Source organism: Urocitellus parryii, chromosome 4, assembly GCF_045843805.1.
Source record: "Urocitellus parryii isolate mUroPar1 chromosome 4, mUroPar1.hap1, whole genome shotgun sequence".
NCBI classification, from domain to species: domain Eukaryota; kingdom Metazoa; phylum Chordata; class Mammalia; order Rodentia; family Sciuridae; genus Urocitellus; species Urocitellus parryii.
Window position 1 is genome coordinate 191962430 of NC_135534.1, and position 18817 is coordinate 191981246.

At 59.9% G+C, this 18817-nt stretch overlaps 1 protein-coding gene across 1 annotated transcript in view; it reads left to right on the forward strand.

Moving 5' to 3' along the window:
* Col27a1 (collagen type XXVII alpha 1 chain) overlaps window positions 1–18817 on the forward strand; it is a 121154-nt gene that overhangs the window by 87521 nt on the left and 14816 nt on the right. Inside the window, exons 34-49 of the mRNA XM_026393356.2 lie at window positions 130–183; window positions 2295–2348; window positions 3004–3057; window positions 6603–6710; window positions 10904–10957; window positions 11040–11147; window positions 12122–12175; window positions 12813–12866; window positions 14986–15042; window positions 15170–15223; window positions 15731–15784; window positions 16044–16097; window positions 16724–16777; window positions 16854–16961; window positions 17316–17423; window positions 18185–18292. Of these exons, the coding sequence (XP_026249141.2) occupies window positions 130–183; window positions 2295–2348; window positions 3004–3057; window positions 6603–6710; window positions 10904–10957; window positions 11040–11147; window positions 12122–12175; window positions 12813–12866; window positions 14986–15042; window positions 15170–15223; window positions 15731–15784; window positions 16044–16097; window positions 16724–16777; window positions 16854–16961; window positions 17316–17423; window positions 18185–18292 (1137 nt within the window). The remainder of the gene's footprint in view (window positions 1–129; window positions 184–2294; window positions 2349–3003; window positions 3058–6602; window positions 6711–10903; window positions 10958–11039; window positions 11148–12121; window positions 12176–12812; window positions 12867–14985; window positions 15043–15169; window positions 15224–15730; window positions 15785–16043; window positions 16098–16723; window positions 16778–16853; window positions 16962–17315; window positions 17424–18184; window positions 18293–18817) is intronic.

Consider the following 18817-nt stretch of genomic DNA (forward strand, 5'->3'; position numbering starts at 1 on the left):
CTGTCTCTGTGTCTCTCATGCTGTGTGACCTGAGTCTATCCCTGGCTCTCTCTGGGCCTCAGTTACCCCCTTGCTTACAACCAGGGGCCGGCCCTTGCTCTAGGAGAGATTGATGGCATTTTCTTGCAGGGGCCGCCAGGTGCAGTGGGAGAACCCGGCCTTCCTGGGGAAGCAGGGATGAAGGTGAGGCGGGATGAAAGACGAGAAAAATGCCTGTCGACACCAGCGCCCAGGTGCCACTGTCCGTGTCCCCCACCCCCACCCGCAGAAGAAACAGGCGTTTCTTGTGCCTGGGATAATGGGCTCTCTGTGCTCCTGCGGGGGAGCAGGCCCGGGGTGGACACGGTGGGTGCTCGTCTGCCCAGAGCCCGCCCTGCCCTGCCGGGCAGTGTTTTCTCTGGCACCTACCAGGCTACATGTTGGGGGGCCGCACCTCTGGGCTGTGATGCCACCTGCATCTCAGCACTGCTGTCCCCTGTTACCTGCCAAGAAGCAGATGCCCACTGAACCTGGGCCTGGGAGGGCTCCCACTTCTGCTGTTGGAAGAGGGCCTGCGACCCGGGGAGCCAGCCAGGGGCCGCGGGCTGGCACAGATCCCCCCAGTCCCGCCCTGTGCCTGAGTCTCCCTGTCATTCAGAGGGCGCTGGACCGGCCTGTGGCTGTCGGGCTTGGCTTAGCTCCAGAACCTTTGCTCAAAGAACAATGGTGATCCCCGCCCCCCTGTGTAGGAACAGGTGGGGAGGGCTGAGCTCCGCCTTCTCCTTGTGCCCCAGACCCCAGCAGGAGAGTGGGGCTTGGAAGTCCCTGCATGAGAAGGACCCCTTGGGGATCTCCAGGGTGCAGGTGACTCTTACTTGAGCCTCCGCCTGGTCTGAGTTTCTTTCCCAGTCTCCAGGAAGGGCAAGAAGCTGTCAGTTAGAGTGGCCATCCTGTACCAAGCCTCCAGGCCAGGCCACTCCAATCTGTACCCTGAGTGTGTCACCAGACACGGGCCCTGCGCTAGACTGTGGTCTGGTTACTGACCAGAGTTTCTCTCCTTCAGGGTAGTGGCGAAAGCCAGAGGTGTTCAGAGCAAAAAGTACTTAGGACAGTGCGCCATTACCCGTGAAGATAATGGTGATGGTGAAGGTGGTGGTGATGGTGATGGTGATGGTGATGATGGTGATTATGATGTGAAGGTAGTGATGGTGGTGATAGTAATGACAGTAATGATGATCACGGGCATTATGATAATGGTGGTGATAGTGGAGGTGATGATTGGAAGGTGGTGATAATGGTGGTGTTGATGATGATGGTGGTGGTGGTGATAATCATGATGTTGATGATTTTGAGGATGATGGTGGTGGTGATGAATGACAGTGATGGTTATAATAATGATGGTGATGACAATGAGAAGCTGCTGATGGTGATAGTGATGATAATGGTTATGATAATTAGGGATATGATAATCATGGTAATGGTGATAGTGATAATGGTAATATTGGCAATGATGATGATGGTGGTGGTGGTGATGGTGGTGATGAAATTAGAAGGGGTTGATGGGGGTGGATACAATAATCATGATGATGGTACTGGTGGTGATGATGGGATGGTGGTGGTGGCAATGATGATAGTGATTTTGATGTTATGATGGTGATGGTGGTGGTTCTGGTGGTGATTATGGTGGAGATGATAATCATGGTGATGGTGGTGATTATGGTGGAGATGATAATCATCGTCATGGTGGTGATGGTGATGGTGGTGATGGTGGTGATTATGGTGGAGATGATAATCATGGTGATGGTGATGTGGTGATGGTAGTGATGGTGGTGATTATGGTGGTGATGGTGGTGATTATGGTGGTGATGGTGGTGATTATGGTGGAGATGATAATCATGGTGATGGTGATGGTGGTGATGGTGGTAATGGTGGTGATTATGGTGGAGATGATAATCATGGTGATGGTGGTGATGGTGATGGTGATGGTGGTGATTATGGTGGAGATGATAATCATGGTGATGGTGATGGTGATGGTGATGGTGGTGATGGTGGTGATTATGGTGGTGATGGTAGTGATTATGGTGGAGATGATAATCATGGTGATGGTGATGGTCTTTCTTCCCTGGTGCTGGGGAAGCCCATGTCCAGGGCTGACCTAGAGTAGGGGCTCTGGTTGATGCTTTATGATTGTGTTTGGTCCTTGGGAAGAGGGACTTCCCCAGCTCCCTCCTGCCCCCTGGTGGAAACAGGAGAGGGTTGCGAGGAGCGGGACTGGTCCTGCCTGCCTTCATGGACTTGTGTTTGGCTTCTCCTAGGGCGACCTTGGACCCCTGGGCACCCCTGGGGAGCAGGGCCTCGCTGGGCAGCGGGTAAGTAGCAGCAGTGCTTCTCCCTGGAAAGCCCAGGACGTGGGCGCAGGCGAGGAAGGGAGAGAAGGGCTCCATTCAGCCTCCTTGACCCTCGGTTTCCTCAGCTTAGAAACAGACCAGGCCTCTTCCCGGCCTCGTGCACCCCAATCACCAGTGTTTCCCCAGTGTGGAGGAAAGCGTTCTGTGGCTGGGGACGTTGGGGACGTGCACGCCTGGTGTTCGCACTTACCCATTAGCACCTCTGAGAAGGCCTGCAGTCAGGAGCGTGGCCTCCTCTGGGTGAACCCAGGCGTCCAAAGGCATCAAAATTCCAGGGATTTTATTGAGAACATGTTTGTCCTTCAGAACTGTCCACAGTTGTCCCTCCTTCTCCAAGAGAGACCTGCGAAGCCCTGGAGGCCCCTGTGGCCATTTCTTTATGTTCCCTGCTGGTTTATTAAGTCCTCCTGAACATGGCCCCTGGGCAGCTTGAGGACACGGCAGGCCCACGGGGGAGAGGGCGTCCGAGGGCCTCTGTTCATGGGCTCCAGGCCTGACCGTGTGTCCATCTTTCCTCCTGTCCATCACCTCGTACTCCCCGTGGCCCAAGCGGGGGGGCTCTCTGGACCCCTCCCAATATAATAATGTGTCTTGGTCTCTCTCATCCCCTTTCCAGGGAGAGCCAGGCCTCGAGGGTGACGGTGGCCCTGCAGGGCCCGACGGGCTGAAGGTACGTGCCCTCTGGGTCAGGAGCTGGGAGGAGAGGGCCAGTTCTGCCCTCCCAGAGCACCCCTCCCCACAGCCTCTGTGGTCAGTGTGGCCCCCTGGGAGCCTGGCCCTGCCCACCCAGGTGCCTGCTCGGTGGAGCTGGGGGCCGTCACCACCTCCCACTCGTCCGTGCTCCCTTCTCCTAAAACATCTGCTTCTCTTGGCTGAGGGAGGTTGCTGAGCGCCCTCCAGGCCGGGCCCAGAGCCCAGGCTTTGGTTTCTGTTGCCTTCCAAGCATCCTAAAAAATCAGAAAAACAATAACCACCAGCGTTGATGTGTAGGCCACTGTTTAGGGAGGACTAGTGACACAGGTACCAGCTGAGCCCTCTGTATGAATCACCTCCATCATTGCTGCAAGGTAAGTTATATCTTTAGAGAGGAAACTGAGGCTCAGAGAGATTTAGCAGCTTGCCTGCGGACACACAGCTAGTAACTGGCAAACCCAGGGCCCAAATCTGGGTCTATCTGGCTTCAAACTGTAGCTCTTTCTGCTGCAGGGCGCCCCAGTTCTAAAGGTGGGGAGATTGAGGCTCACAGGGGGCCAGAGAGGTGTCTGTTCAGAGTCTAAGGCTGCGAATGGAGGATCCAGGATTCAAACTCGAGGCTCACAGAGCCAAAGCTTGTTGGCCCAGCTCAGCCCGGCCGGTCCCCATCAGCCACAAAGGCAGTGCCTTTAGAGGGACACAGAGGCTCTCTGCAGGCAGCAGCCCTGACTCACCAGCCCCACCCCAGCCCAGGCCTGGCCCACCTCCACCTCTGCCCCTCAGGTGGGCGTTCTCCAGGGCTGACCGGCACTGGGCACATCACCCACCAGCCCCTCTGAGGTCCCAGGTGAGCGCCACAGCCAGATCCCTGTGCCACCCACCGTGGCCTCTGCCCATGCCCCTCCCCCAGAGCCCCAGGACTTCCCCTCTCCCAGGGCGCCTTGGTGACAGGCCCCGGCTGGCTTGAAGGGTGACAGCTCCCCCACCCCAGCTCCCAGCCCTGGAGTACAGCTGGGTCCCAAGGAGGCCCTGAGCCTCCTCAGCCCTCGACGGCCTCCTCTCTGCCGGGGGCTGAAGCTTGGGGGGGGGGTCCCAGGGGGGATCCCCAGCCGGTTGCCTCCAGGCTTTCCTCCTTCACCACCCAGGTCCCTGGTCCCCACTTCAGTCTTCTTTCACTCCCTTCAAAACTTAATTCTACCCATGTCCTTGGACCAGAGTAGTTGCTCAGATGCACAGCATCTTTCCTGGTCCTTGCATGAATCCCAGGAGAGACTCTGCCTTCTATGGTGTCTGCCCAGGCGTCACCTTCATGGTGAAAACTGCCTCTGGTGTGGACAGCACTTGACAGTTTATAGAGTGCGTCTGGACCAGTGTCTCTGTTGACAGTGACGGTGCCCAGTGATAGCTCCCCTCTCTCCACCCTCATTCCCAGGCGCTAAGCTCTCTGCAGGGTTTCTATCCTTCAGGCCCCTCAGTGACCCCTTGATCCTTGTTTTATTACAAGGAAACTGCCCAGGGTCACCCAGCTATTGGGTGCAGTAAAGAGCGCAGCCCAGGGCCGAGGGAGGCTGTCCCTGGGCAGAGGTCCTTGGGCTGAGAAGGAGCCGGAGCTCTGTGTGCTTACCACTCTGCCACTGGCTACTGCGTGGCGTGAGGTGTCCCCACCTCCCTCCCGGCCTCAGTCTTCCCATCTGTGAATGGGGATAGTGGAGTCAGGCAGCCTGGAACGCTGAGGTCGCAGGTGTCCCAGGGTTTGTGTAGGCCCCGGAATCCCCAGAGCCTGCTCTGCGGGCCGCAGGAGCACCCCAGCTGTGTGGGAGGCCTGCAGGACCCTGTCGCCCTGAGACTGGGTCCTGTACAGGGCGGCCAGGGTGAGGAGCCAGGAGTAGCCTCAGAGCAAGGGGTATGCGGGGGCCGGGGGGCAGCCCCTCTCTGCACCAGGGTGTTGCGTGGAATCTGAGAACCTCAGTGGGCCTCCCCGGGGCCTGGCCTGACCTGCAGCCCACGCTGGGCTCCCTCCACATCCACACTGCCTTGCCAGGGCCCCTCATCCGCTGTGACGTCAGGTCACAAAACTGGCCAAGACGCATGCTGCTCCTCCTGGACTACTCCCAGACGCTCCCTCCCCACTCATGTGACCTCAGGCCCTCACCCTCCAGGGGCCCCTGAGTGATGGCCCCTGCCGTAGAACCCGGGGTGACGGCCTTCGGACGGACCCTGCCCTCCGCCTGCAGCCACTGCCCAGCCTCACCCCTCGTGCCTGCTCTGCCCAGGGCCGAGGGCAGCGGCCCCACAGCATCCTGGAGGAGCCTGCTTTCCCCAGGACTCTGCGGAGCGGCAAGCTCAGGGTCACTTGGCCATCAAAGCCCTTTGCAAAGCCAGAGCATGCGGGGAGCAGACGCAGCCCGTGACTTGGGCTCTCAGAGCCCACAGCAGGGTCCTTCCCAGGGACAGAGCCTCAGGTGCCCCGGGCCTTGCGGTCCCAAGAGGACCTTAGTGACATCCCCAGTAACTATACAGAGCTGCCTTCAGGGAGAGGAGCTTGGCGGGAGCTGGCCAGTCCAGCTCTGCTACTTGAGGCCAAGTGACGGGTCTTGCTCAGCTTAGTGTCCTCTCTATAAAGCCAGAGCTAAGGACACGTGCCCCGAGAGGCCGTGGCCAGGAGGAAGTTAGTTACGAACCGTAAAGGATCCAGAATCAAGGCCAGACATGGGAGCATCAGGTGACACTGCTGCCACCCACCCGACAGGGTGCCCTGTGCCCACACTGAGCAGGCCATGGCCCCAGAGGGCCATCTCAGCATGTCTCTGGGGACACTGCCCAGCTTACTGCTAACTCGCTCCGCTGCCTGGAGCTGAGGCGTGGCTGCACGTGGCCTGCCCCCCTCCCCCAGCAGACCCGTGGTGTGTGGCATGTGGCGTGTGTTGTGACTGTGCTGCCTCGGGGTGAGCAAAGCTGAGGAGTGAGGAGTGGTCCCTCAGATGGTGCTTCCTCCTTGATAAAGACTCATCCAGCCGGGCGCGGTGGCGCACGCCTCCAATCCCAGCTGCTCCGGAGGCTGAGGCAGGAGGATCCCAAGTTCAAAGGCAGCCTCAGCAATAGCGAGGCTCTAAGCAGCTCAGGGAGACCCTGGCTGTAATAAAATTCAAAGCAGGGCTGGGGACGTGGCTCAGGGTCGAGTTCAATCCTGAGTTCAATCCTGGCCCCCACTAAAGACCTCATTTCGTCCCCGTTCTCCGGGGAGTCGGCCTCGGGGCCAAGTCACTGTGTCTGCTACCTTGCCCCTCCTGGGACCCCCCGGTGGCTGTGCACAGAGGCCTGGCCTTTCTCTGAGCCACTGCCCTGTCTGGCCCCAGCGCAGGCAAGGACGTGTGGCAGCCGCCCTGCAGGACGCTGCCCGTGCTGGCCAGGCCTGCCAGCCCAACTCAGGCGACTCGGGCCTCCACACGGATCCCCGAGGCTTGGGCTTGGGTGGCCTGTGACTGATGCTCTCTCTCCCCTCCTCATGCCTTCCCGACCCAGGGGGACCGAGGTGACCCAGGGCCTGATGGAGAGCGTGGCGAGAAAGGCCAGGAAGGGCTCAAGGGCGAGGACGGGCCCCCCGGCCCTCCTGGCATCACCGGCGTCCGGGTGAGTGTGCGGGCGGTGGGCCAGCGCTGGGCTCCTGGTCACGGGCACAACCTGCCTGCAGTGGCAGGGCCTTCGAGGGCGAGGCTCGGGCGGGGGCCGGGGCTGACGACCGGGACCTTCTTGGTAGTGGGCCCGGGGTGTCCACAGCTGAGCTGGGGTGCCAGAGGGCAGCTTGCCAACTCGCTGCCATGGCACCAGCCTGCTGGGCAGTGGGACCCCGTGTCGTAGCCGTCCCCCTGGCTGTGAGTCCCCTTCTTCTCCCTGTGGAGGGTCTGGGCTGTTCCTGGCCCCTCAGCCCACTTTCATTCAGGCCTATTCTTGACATTCCCTTTCCCTCCCGGAGCGTCGAAGTGACTAACCTGGGACAGATCCAAATTAGCCAGCAACAAACTGGTTGTGGAAAAATGTTTGTTTCCTAAAAATAGAACCAAAGTGCTAATCCCCCTTAACAGCTGCAGCAGAATGAGCTCACCACTGAACTGGAGAGGGACTCGAGCACTTGGTCAGACTCTCCATGCCAGAGGCTTCCCCAGGCTGGGCTCAGCTGTGGGGTAATGGGCCAGGGGGACTCAGCAGGAGGGCCGCTGGCCCCATTCTCCCTCAGTAACTTGCTGTGTGACTTTTTCACTCACTCCTTGCCCTCTCTGGTCTCACCTTGTCACGATGAAAGATTTGGAGGGGAAAACGTGTGCTAAGATCCCTTTGACGTCCCACATTCCAGGCATCCCTTTTACTGAGTTTTGAGCATCACACTGTACAATGGCAGGCACTATGGCAGAAATACCCTGAGAACAGAGTCCAGAGGTTGCACTGCATCCTGGCTTCAGCAGCCCCCCTCGTTGTGCCTGTAGGAAAATCACTGTGCTCCTCTGAGCCTTGGTCTTCTCATCCAGAAAGAGTCAGTGAGACTCCACAGGCAGCGCCCGGAACCGAAGACTGAGGGTTCCGGGAGGAGAGGAATAGAAGCTGGTGGTGGAGGTGAAGGATTTGTGGATGGGACTGGGGGTGACAGCAGCAGTGGTAGTGCTGGTGGTGGTGGTGGTGGTGGTGGTGGTGCTGGTGGTGGTGCTGGTGGTAGTGATAGTGATGATGATGGTGGTGGTGATGGTGGTGATGATGATGGTGGTGATGATGGTAGTAGTGGTGGTGGTAGTTGGTGGTGATGATGATGGTGATGGTTATGCTGGTGATGGTGGTGAAGATGGTGGTGATGATGATGGTGATGGTGGATGGTGATGGGATGATCATGGTGGTGATGTTAGTGATGATGGGTGATGAAGGTGGTGATGATGGTGATGGTAGTGATGGTGGTGATGATGGTGATGTGGTGGTGGCAGTGGCTGTGATAGTGCTGTGGTTGTCACAGTGGTGGTAGCAATGCTAGCCTCAGTGTCTGGCTGTCACTCCCAGTTCATTCACCAGGGGGCAGGGGGCAGCCTGCGTGTGCAGAGGGCCCTGAGGCCGTGGAGGCCTGAGGCCAAGGAGGCCCGTTTGTTTGTTTGTTTGTTTATTGTTTTTGAGCTTCTTTGGCTTCAGGGCACAGGACAGACACCTCCCAGCCTGTGGCCTGCAGAGAGTCAAGTATTTAAAAATAGAATTTCCCAAGCCGTCAGGGCCGTTCCAGAGCGTGCCCCAGTCCTGCTCCATGTTCTCATGTTTGGTGATGAGGATCTGCACACGTGCCCTGGTCCCCGGAGACTCTGTCATCTGGTGACGTCACGGCCAGTTTAGCTGTGTGGGCTCACTGTGTGATGTGCGCACAGTGACAGAATCGCCTCACGGCGCATTTCCCTGAACTTGACTGCCCATGGGTGGGGCCCAGCCAAAGTCACCATTCCTGTCCCACAGCCTTAGCCCACTGGGTGCTGCAGCCATTCTCGGGGTTCCCCATCTCGGGGGTGCTCTCAGCTGGAGACAGCCTAGTCTCCCGTCCCCTGACCCTGGACCCAATGCTTTCCTCTGACAAGAAACCAGTCAGCCACTGTGGTCACCTCAGTCCACTGGCAGATTCCCCCAGCCACCGCACCACAATTTCACCAGGGCCCAACAGGGCCAGCCTGGGCCAGGCGTGCCCCAGGAAGTGACAGTGCACATCACTTTTAACCTGTGCAGGCGGCCTGCAGACAGTACCTCTTCTTACCAAGTCTCGGTTTCTTTAGCCTGACCAGTGGCTGAGAGCATGAGGATTGTTAGAATTTTACTACTGGAGAAGCAAGAGACCTGGAGATGGCTCTGTCCAGTGCTGTCCAGTCAAAACAGTACAGAGCCAGGCGTGTTGGCGCATGCCCTTAATCCCAGCTAAGGACTCAAGAGGCTGAGGCAGGAGGATCACAAGTTTGAGGCCAGCCTCAGCACTTAGCAAGTCCCTAAGCAGCTTAATGAGACCCTGTCTCTAAAAAATAAAAAATAAAAAGGGCTGGGGATGTGCTCAGTGGTTCAAGTGCTTCTGGGTTGAATCCCCAGGACAAAAAGAAGAAAGAAAGAAAGGAGGGAGGGAGGGAAGGAAGGAGGGAAGGAGGGAGGGAGGGAAGGAGGGAGGATTGGAGGGAGGGAAGGAAGGAGGGAGGGCAGGAGGGAGGGAGGGAAAGAAGGGAGGAGGGAAGGTGGGAGGGAGGGAAGGAAGGAGGGAGGGAGGGAGGGAGGATTGGAGGGAGGGAGGGAAAGAAGGAGGGAGGGAGGGAAGGAAGGAGGGAGGGCAGGAGGGAGGGAGGGAAAGAAGGGAGGAGGGAAGGTGGGAGGGAGGGAAGGAAGGAGGGAGGGAGGGAGGGAAGGGAAAGAACCAGAATACGAGCCACATAACTTAAAATTTTCTAGTCGCCACATTTTAAAAAGGTAAAAACAAACAGGTGAAATTAATTTTAATATTTGTTTAGAAAAAAATAAATCCAAAGTATTATTTCCACAGGGAATCGATAGTTAAAGGGAATCGATAGTTAAAAATCACTAGCAAGCTATTTTGCATTCTTTCTTTCTTTTTGGCGCTAAGTCTTTGAAACCCAGCGTGCGGCTTCCGCTCCCCGCCCGCCCCGCTTCAGGTGGAAATGCTCTAGAAATACTTGACGTGGGGATTTTCTGTGCGGCCATTTTCACTGGCGATGCTTGACCTGGCTTTCGAGCTCACTCAGCGTCCATGGGAAATGGGGACCTGCAGAGCCCAGTGGTCTCAAGTAGGCGTCAGGTTCTGCCGAGGCTGATTTAGACCTAACGATTTCAATTCGATTTGAAAGTTGAGTGGACTCGGGGCCCAGGCCTCGGCCACAGCAGCTAGGTTTTGCGGGCTCGGCCTCCATGCTAGCTGGAGGCCCTGCTGGGCAGCATGGGCTTCCTGATTAGAGGGGGGACCAGGCCCCAGGAAGCGGAGCCCTGGAGCCCTGGGATGCAGGAGTGTGTACCTCGGTCCTTTGGAGCCACGGTGTGGTCTGACCAGTGGTCTTCCTGGGGACAGTCATCCTCTCCCGTACAGTGTTGCTACATTGTGTCTTGTGAGGTCATGGCCCTCCCGCAGGGTGGGCCGGAGCGTGCTGAGATGCCATGTGGGGGAGGGGACAGGACGGCCGACTTCCCAACACGGTGCCCACCTGAGGAGGCCCCTCAGCATAGCAAGCAAAGGGGACCCCATGGTGGGACATGGCCTCAGGGATGGCATGGAAGTGATGCGTGACAGCTCAGAGATGGGAGGCCCTCGTCACCTCTCCTACCCCCTGTGTCCCCAACAGGGACCCGAGGTGGGAGTAGAAACCAGGTGGACGAGGAACCAGGCAGCCCTGCCACTGGTCAGATCCTGGCAGGGGACCTGTGGGCAGCCAGGCTGCCACATCTGTGGAAGGGCCTCACTGGGGCCACGGTCGGGTCACTAGAGGGTGGAACGTGCCTGGTGCACGGAGAGCTCAGCACAGGGCTTCTCAGGGCGGGAAGCCTCTGCACACGACCGTGATCCTGCCTAGGGGGACCCGCCATAGATACCCATGGTGGCAGAAGCCACACCAACCACTCGTGGGAGACCTCACGGCCAGACCCTGTTGTGTCCCTGATCCTTAAGCTCTGTGAGGCACACTCCACACTGTCCCCACTCTGCCAATGGGACACCCAGGAAGTTAGGTGGTGCTTAAGGTCACGGGGACAGCCTTGGAGCCCCAGTGGACCCAGCACTGGGGTCTCATCACCTCTCGCTCCCTCCTCCCCTCTCCTTTCAGGGTCCTGAAGGAAGACCAGGGAAGCAAGGTGACAAGGGCCGGCCAGGGGCCAAGGTGGGTCCCCCGACTGCCATGGTGAGCCACGTCCCTCCCCTCCCAACAGGACCATGACAGCCTGTCTCTCCTCCCACTGCAGGGCGCCAAGGGCTACCAAGGACAGCTGGGTGAGATGGGTGTCCCCGGAGACCCAGGACCCCCTGGCACCCCAGGCCCTAAAGGCTCCCGGGGCAGCCTGGGCCCCACGGTGAGGACTCTGGCTGGGGGAGGGGAGCCAGGCATGGGAGGGAGGGACCGAGGGCACAAAGGGAGGGACCGAGGGCAGGAAGGGAGGGACTAGCTTCTTTCTGAGGGCATCACCCACCCCAGCTGTTAGCCAAGCACCTGGTGTTCCCTGTCCCTGTCCCCTCGTTGGGATCACGATCCCCTTGGGGACCTGCAGAGAGCTTCCGCCCTCTGAACACACAGGCGAAGGGTTTCTTGCAGTTTGAAGGGGTCTGAGGGTCTCCTGGGGCTTCCTGTACACCCCAGTACTAAAGCCCTGCTGTGGTCAGAGGGAGGGGACAGTCCCTTGGGTGTTCTTACCAAGCAAGGTCTCTCACTGGGAATGGGCTCCCGAGGTGGGGTGAAGCCAGGGCAGTTCCCTGGAGGACTTTGGTGTCCCTGAGCGTGGCTGGGCTGTCCTGCAGGGAGGGCCAGAGGGCACCCGGGCTATGGGAGGTGAGGACCTCAGGGGAGGCCAGGTGGCCAACAGTGCTCCCACTGGGGCTGACATCCCGCCACCCCCACCCCCACATCATTGAAGGCGGAGTCGGGCGTGTCCATCCCCTGCTCCGTAGAGCAACAGAAGATGGGGCACAGGGCCTGGGAGGGATGAGTTTTGAGTATCATCTTTGATTTTAATAAAACTGATTTAACTCTAAGTCCATAAAATTTAAATCTAATAACGGCTCTGTTTAAGTGACTTGTGAAAGTTTTGGAAATGAAGCAGGTGGCCATGGTGGCCCTCGGGAGCCTGGAGAAGGAAGGGTGGGGTGGCTGCTGGGGAGGAGGCCGTGCCTCCTTTCCACCTTGCCCCCCCGCCCCCACCCCGTCCTCATGGGCAGGTGACATGCCTGGCCCCTGGACTGAGTGCAGCTGGAACCCTGGGGAGAGTGTCCCCGCTGTGTCCCTGCTCTGAGAGCCACGCTCCACACCAACGAGGGTCTCCTCCTCTCCTAGGGTGCTCCAGGTCGGATGGGGGCCCAAGGAGACCCGGGACTGGCTGGTTACGATGTAAGCAGACGCCACCTCTGGAAACCTCCCCTCCCTCCTGGAGCCCCGTCTTGCAGGCTCGGCTCTGCCTGGCCCCCGCGTCCCCAGCTAAGGGCTAGCCCCAGGGCCACCAAGGAGATGGGTCCCCCTGCCCAGGCAGCTCCTGGGTCCACAGATGCGGGGGATGGCAGGGGACTACGGGTGGAACAGGTGGCGGTGGGGCTTGAGCAGAAAGGGAGACGAGGCCGGGGGTGAAGGAGCATGGGAGGGGCCTGTAGGGTCTTATCCTGGGTCCCTGTGGCCCTCGCCAGAGCCAAGGTATGATGGAGACCCTGCAGGGGTCTGGGAGAGGGGAAGGACAAGGGGGGGCAGAGAAGGCAGGGACTGGGTGGGGGAGGTGCCTGCGTCTGCAGTTCTGGCCGCAGCCTGGGGTCCTCTGAGTCCCCAACCAGCAGGCTGGCCTGAGACCCCTTAGAGGTGTGTCTGGAGGCCAGGCCCAGAGACCTAGGAAGCTTGCTCAAGCCACATGGCAACTTAGGGCAGAGCTGGAACCCAGTGTCTCAGTCCAGTGCCTCCATCCAAATCTGAGTTCCTGGTCGGTGCCCTTGTCCCTCCTGAGTCCCCATCTGCTCCTCAACTCTATTGTGTTTGCCTTCAGGGACACAAAGGCACTGTGGGACCCCTCGGGCCTCCGGGACCAAAAGGAGAAAAGGTGGGTATTTGATCATGGAGAAGCAGCTACCCCTTATATCTGGGGCCAGGGTCAGCTCTGGGGTCAGCAGGAACACACCCCTGGGGTCCTTGGAGACAGGGTGACACAGGCGGCCCTGCTCACTCGCACTGGCCTGCCAGGCACTTCAGTTCGCTAAGCCCAGCAGGCAGGAGCTGAACTCCATGTTCACCTGTGTATCAGGGTCACCTCTGTGCCCAGTCCTGGGACAAGAGGCATATCCCCTGCCCTGACAGGGTGAGGGTCAAGCATAGATGTCAGTCACAAGGTGACTGAGGCCGTGCCACCCCCTCATCTGTGCCTGTGGTCACAGAAACCCCCACACGATGAGACCACCCAGCGGGAGCGAGACGTGTGCTAAGCACAGAGGACTGGGGTGGAGGTCTGAGCCCAAGGCCAAGGGGAAGCCCGTTCATCCCTCGCCTGGGGCTCAGGCTCCAGCTCAGACAGGAGACCACTCACGGAAGGAGCCATGGGTCTTGGGCCCTGTCCAGTGGTGGTGGGGGAGATGGGGCACCAGAACGTGGGCCTGGGTCGTGTCCAATATGACGAGAGACCCCGTGGACACGTGTCTGTGAAGAGGCCACCAAAGGGCTGCATGGGCTTCTGGGCACAGGGCAGGCAGGGTGTCTGGCCAGCTCTCCAGAGATGCATGCCTGGCCTGCAGCCTCGAGGGTGGCCTGCGTGTGTCAGGGGCAGATCTGCAGACCTGGCCCTCGATTCCTCAGTGGCCTTGACTGGGAACCCCCTTCCCTGGGCCTCAGCTCCCCGTCTGTGAAGTGCAGCCCAGCAGCACGGGACTGTCGTGTAGATTCTGTGAAGTGAGGTGTGACATGAACCCCATGAAGTGCCCAGCATGGGATGTGCCAGGTGTATATTGGCCCCTTGCCCAGAGCTTACCAGTCCCCAGCGGCCCTCCACAGTGGGACCGAGCACTGGGTCACCCAGCCAGAGTGGGCGGGAAGGAGAGGGAATCCCCACCCTCTGGGCCACTGGTTCTCGGCCTCAGGCCAGGTCCCGCCTGCTTGGCCACTCCCCACGGGAGCCACAGATCCCAGCCACGCACCTCAGCCGCGGCCCTCTGCTCATGGGCCAGGACGTGGCCTGCCAGGGACCATTTCCCCCTCCCATCTCTCGGGCTCCTTCCAATCCCAGTGGACAACCAGGGGCTCAGAGTGCCCTGCTGAGCCCCCTACCTGGAATGGGTCCCCAGGGGGGCATAGCAGTTTCTGGGGGTGGAGTCTGGGCCCTGATTCTGTCCCGTCTTCTACTCACACCTTCCCTGTGGCTGGCAAGAGGTGGCACTGTCCCAGGATCACAGCTCTGGACTCAGCTCGTACTCCGTCTGTCCTTGGCCAGGTCACTTCTGTTACTGTCATCTACTACAGCAATTCTAATGGCCACCTGGAGTCCCACGAGCAGGCAGCAGAGGCTGGGGGCTGGCCCCTCCCCTTGAGGCCTCATAAGAACGCTTGAAGATGTCCCCACGCCACTGTCCACTCTGAAGCTGTGTTAGGGACAAGGTCTGCAGTTGGCCAGCTGCCAGGTGTCCCCAGGAGAAACCCCAGGGCCTTCTTTGGGGCTCCGAGCCATGGAAGGAGGGACGCTGGTCAGGGGTCCACTTCCTCCCAGCCTCTGAGGATGGAGCAGCTGAACACTCCCACGGCCCCCTGTGCCCCTGTCCTCTGCAGAACAGGAAAAGTGACGGGGCTGTTGTGAGCTTCAGTGGGCCTGCCTGTGTCTGCCCAGGGCAGTGTCCACGCAGGCCAGCAGCCACACACCGTCTCGTGGGCTCCCTGTGGCCGTTACCATCATCCCTTCACCCAGCTCAGCCCTTCCCCAGCTGAAAAAAGCTAAGACGGGAAGGGACATGCTGAAGACCCCAGCTGGCCCCGTCTGGGATGGGGGCTGACCCCTGGCCTCGTGCTGCCCGCCTCCACAGGGGGTCCGCTGGGCCCCGGTGCTGTCTGTGTTCCCCAATCCCAGGTCCACACCACCCAGCTCTGCCTGAGGCTTGCTTATCTTTCTGTGCATCTGCTGCCCGTAGTCCCCAGAGTCCCCAGGACGGGTGACTCCTCCTAAAGCTGGTCTGTGTCCACAGGGGGAGCAGGGGGAGGACGGCAAGGCGGAGGGGCCCCCTGGGCCGCCTGGAGATCGGGTAAGCCTTGCCCCTCCCCGGGCTGCATGGCTCTGTGGGCTTCCCGGTGGGGCCTCTCGCTCTGTGGGGGCAGGCTGAGCAGAGGTGAGGCTGTGACCTTTATTTTGCTATTGTCCTTGTCATTCAGGGCCCTGTGGGTGACCGAGGAGACCGTGGTGAACCCGGAGACCCAGGATACCCTGTGAGTACCAGAGTCCTACATGCTGGCAGGACCGTGAGGCCACCTGCCCCGGGACATAGGCCCCCCTCCACCGGCAGTGCCCAGCTAGAAGCGAGACCCCCTTAAGAGGCCAGGACTAGTCCCACTGCAGGGGGGGGCCTGGCCTCTCCTGGGGTCAGAGAGGCTGAGGTCAGAGGGAGACCGGCTGGGCCTTGTGCCTGTTGGCAGCCTCCTCACCTGTGGTCCTGAGTGGTCCCTTCCCTCCAAGGGCCTCGGTTCCCTGCGTGTGGCTGGGAGCAGCTCCCCCAGCAGGAGCAGTGGCAAACCATTGAGCCACCAGGCTCTCACGCCCTGTCCCTCCTCCACGTGTGAGTGGAGGGTCCCTGTGGCGCCCGTTCTGCAGACAGGGGAGCTGGGCTCAGGGAGGGACGGTGATGCGCGGCTAGGAAGGCCGGGGCTTGCGGCTCCTACCCTGGCTCCTGGCCCCTCCCAGACAGGTCCCCTCAGCTGCCTCTCCTTGGCTTCCAGGGACAGGAGGGTGTTCCCGGGCTCCGAGGAAAGCCTGGCCAGCAGGGCCAACCCGTGAGTGGTGCTTGCTGCCCTACCCCCTCCTGCCCTGAGGGGGGTGGGACAGTAAGTGGGAAGTAAAGACTCAAGGGACCCTCCCTCCGAGGACGTGGGGAAGCAGCCCATTCTGGTTTCTCCTGCCCTGACCCTGGGGACACCCCCAGAGCCTGCACCCCCAAACCCCTCCCCACCCTCCCTCTCCAGGCGGAGACTGGCCACCCTCCCCGGGAGAGAATCCTGGGGCTGCCTTGCGTCATCTCCCCTTGGTTTGCAGGGGCATCCGGGACCCCGGGGGCGGCCGGGACCCAGAGGATCAAAAGGCGAAGAGGTGAGAAGGCTGAATTCCTGGGGAGACGAGGCCTGGGGCAGGAGAAGGGCTGGCTCAGGACCAGACTCCCCATGAGCCCGCAGCCCAAGTGCGGGGGCCTGGGGAGGAGCCCCTGTCTCAGGTCAGCAGAGGGGCCTGAACTCAGGGCCGCAGGAGCCAGGGTGGCCTCTTGACCGCCTTAGCCACTGAAGACAGGAAACCTGGGGAGGGAAACAGGGGTCTGGAGAAAGAGGAGAGGGACAGGATGCTCACAGGAGACCTTCCCAGCCTGGATCAGGGTCCCTGGGCCTCCCTCCCTAAGGCTGGGCCAGGTAAATGGCCTCCAGCAAGGTCCCCTCCACCCACACCTGCTAGGGATAGCCACACTCCTCATGAGTGGCCCAGCCAGCCCTGGGTCTGACTCTCACCAGACGAGGACAATGACCAGAGCTCGGCAGCAAGGGGGCCAAGCAGCGTGGGGACAGCACTGGCTGACCCCAAGGCGGCTGGCCCTGGGCTTCCAGGCTGCTGTCCTGGATTGCTCATGGAATCAGGAGCTCATAGAGGCCCTCATTCCTGGACGCCTCCCCCCAGAGCACCCCCTCCTCCAGGCAGCCTGACATGTGACCCTCACTTTGCTTTCTCAGGGTCCAAAGGGAAAGCCGGGCAAGGCCGGGGCCCCAGGTCGGAGGGGGATCCAGGTGAGTCCCTGTGGCTGCTGTGCCCCCTCAAGCTCTCCCCCACCCCAACATTCACCACCTTCCTGTGTACCCTCAGGGGCTGCCGGGGCTGCCTGGGCCTCGGGGCGTGGTGGGAAGACAGGGCCCCGAGGGTGTCGCGGGACCAGATGGGCTTCCTGGCAGGGATGGCCGAGCAGGACCACAGGTGAGCAGACTTGGGGTGAGCAGATGGTGTCTCCATTTGAGACAAGGTGTGGAGGGGGGCTGCCACATGCCACAGGCCAGGGAGCCAGTAGGAACACTTGTGTGGGGGGGCGCAGAAGTTCCCGCATGCTTTGGTGTGGGTTTCAGCCTCATCCCTTGGGCCCTGGGAGCACGGACCTTCTTGGGGTGTCTCCTTGGTGCCCACCCCCTGCCTGACCTCACATCCTAGTTGCTGCAGTCCCTGTGGGTCCAGCCATCTCACAGGCAGGAGTGACCTCCTGTCCTCCCTGTGCCCACCCGGACTCTGGCCTGTTTCCTGAAACCCGAGAGACTCCGTTGCCTGCTTTCTTTACAGGGAGATCAAGGGGATGACGGGGACCCTGGCCTTGTGGGTCCTGCTGGGAGGAGAGGAAATCCAGGTGTGGCCGGCTTGCCTGGAGCACAGGGGCCCCCAGGATTCAAGGTCAGATGCTTCTAACTCACTTACCTTCCCTTTCTGACTAGCTCTACCAATTCTTACATCACCCATGCCCCAGGGCCTGTGTGAAAATAAAAATCTATGCTGTGACTTTTCTCTGGGGTCCCTGTCCCAGTCTTACAGGATACTTTATTCTCAGAGCTGTAACTACTGCCCCCTAGAGGGCTCTGGAAATGACCCACTGTAGCTGAGCTGTCCACGGGCGCCCTCTTGTGGGTCCCGGTGGAACAGCCTATAGGAGGCAGCAGGCATCCTTAGAAAGCTTCCCTGGGATGAGAGGCTGCTGTCAATCAGGCAGAGCCCAGGACTAGACCCTGAGGGGAAAATGAAGTTCAAGGACCCAGATACCGCTCTTGCTCTCTCTGAACTAGAGTCTAGTAGGGAATGGTTGGAACCTCCTGAGAGGACAGCAGGCAGAAGGACAGGTGGCTTTAGCTCAGTGAGGATTTGACGGAGAAGAGAAGGTTTTGTAGGTGGAGGGATGTGTGGCCAGGTCTGGAGGTGGGGCTTGTGGCATGCTGGGGAGAAGAGGGACAGTGCAGGAGAGGGAGGGCACGCCAGAGGGAGGAAGGAGACTTCCTCGGAGGGTCTCCATCCTCCCCAGCCTCCCTGCATCACCCCACCGCCCTGAGATCTCGAGGGACCCTGTGGAATCCCTGATCTCCTAGGCCCTCCCCCTCCCCTCCCCCTCCCCCTCCCTGAATCATTTCCCCCTTTGACTGGCAATCTTGGTGTGTTTCTTTTAGGGTGAAAGTGGGTTACCAGGGCAGCTGGGTCCCCCTGGCAAGAGAGGGACCGAGGGCGGATCGGGGCTTCCTGGGAAGCAGGGGGAGCCAGGATCCAAAGGCCAGGCGGTGAGTGAGTCACAAAGCACACACTCACGTGCACACACAAATACACTCACACACCCCCACTTGTATACACAAGCACACATACACACACACACACAAATATACTCATGCGTGTATACCTGCACCTGTACACACACTCACATGCATGCACATACACACTCAGACATACCCACACATCTGAAGAATACACTACAGACACATGTACACTCATGTGCATGCACACACACAAACACTTGTGTTCTCAAATGTACACATAGGCCAAGAAGCCGCCTGTCTACTTGTTGACAAAGAAAGATATAATCTCTCTGGGCACCAGATGCTGTCAGCCTCCCTGAGCTGGATGGTGGGGGTGCTGCAGCCCTTCCAGAATGAGGAGAGGGGATCCCAACCAGCACCTGGGTCTTTAGACTCCAGGGCAGTGCTCTTCCTGTACCTTCCTCACCTTCTGTCTCAGGGGCTAGATACCTCACCCTGCTAGACAAAGAGGGAGAGGTGAACAAGGAGTAGACAACAACGAATTGAAACAAA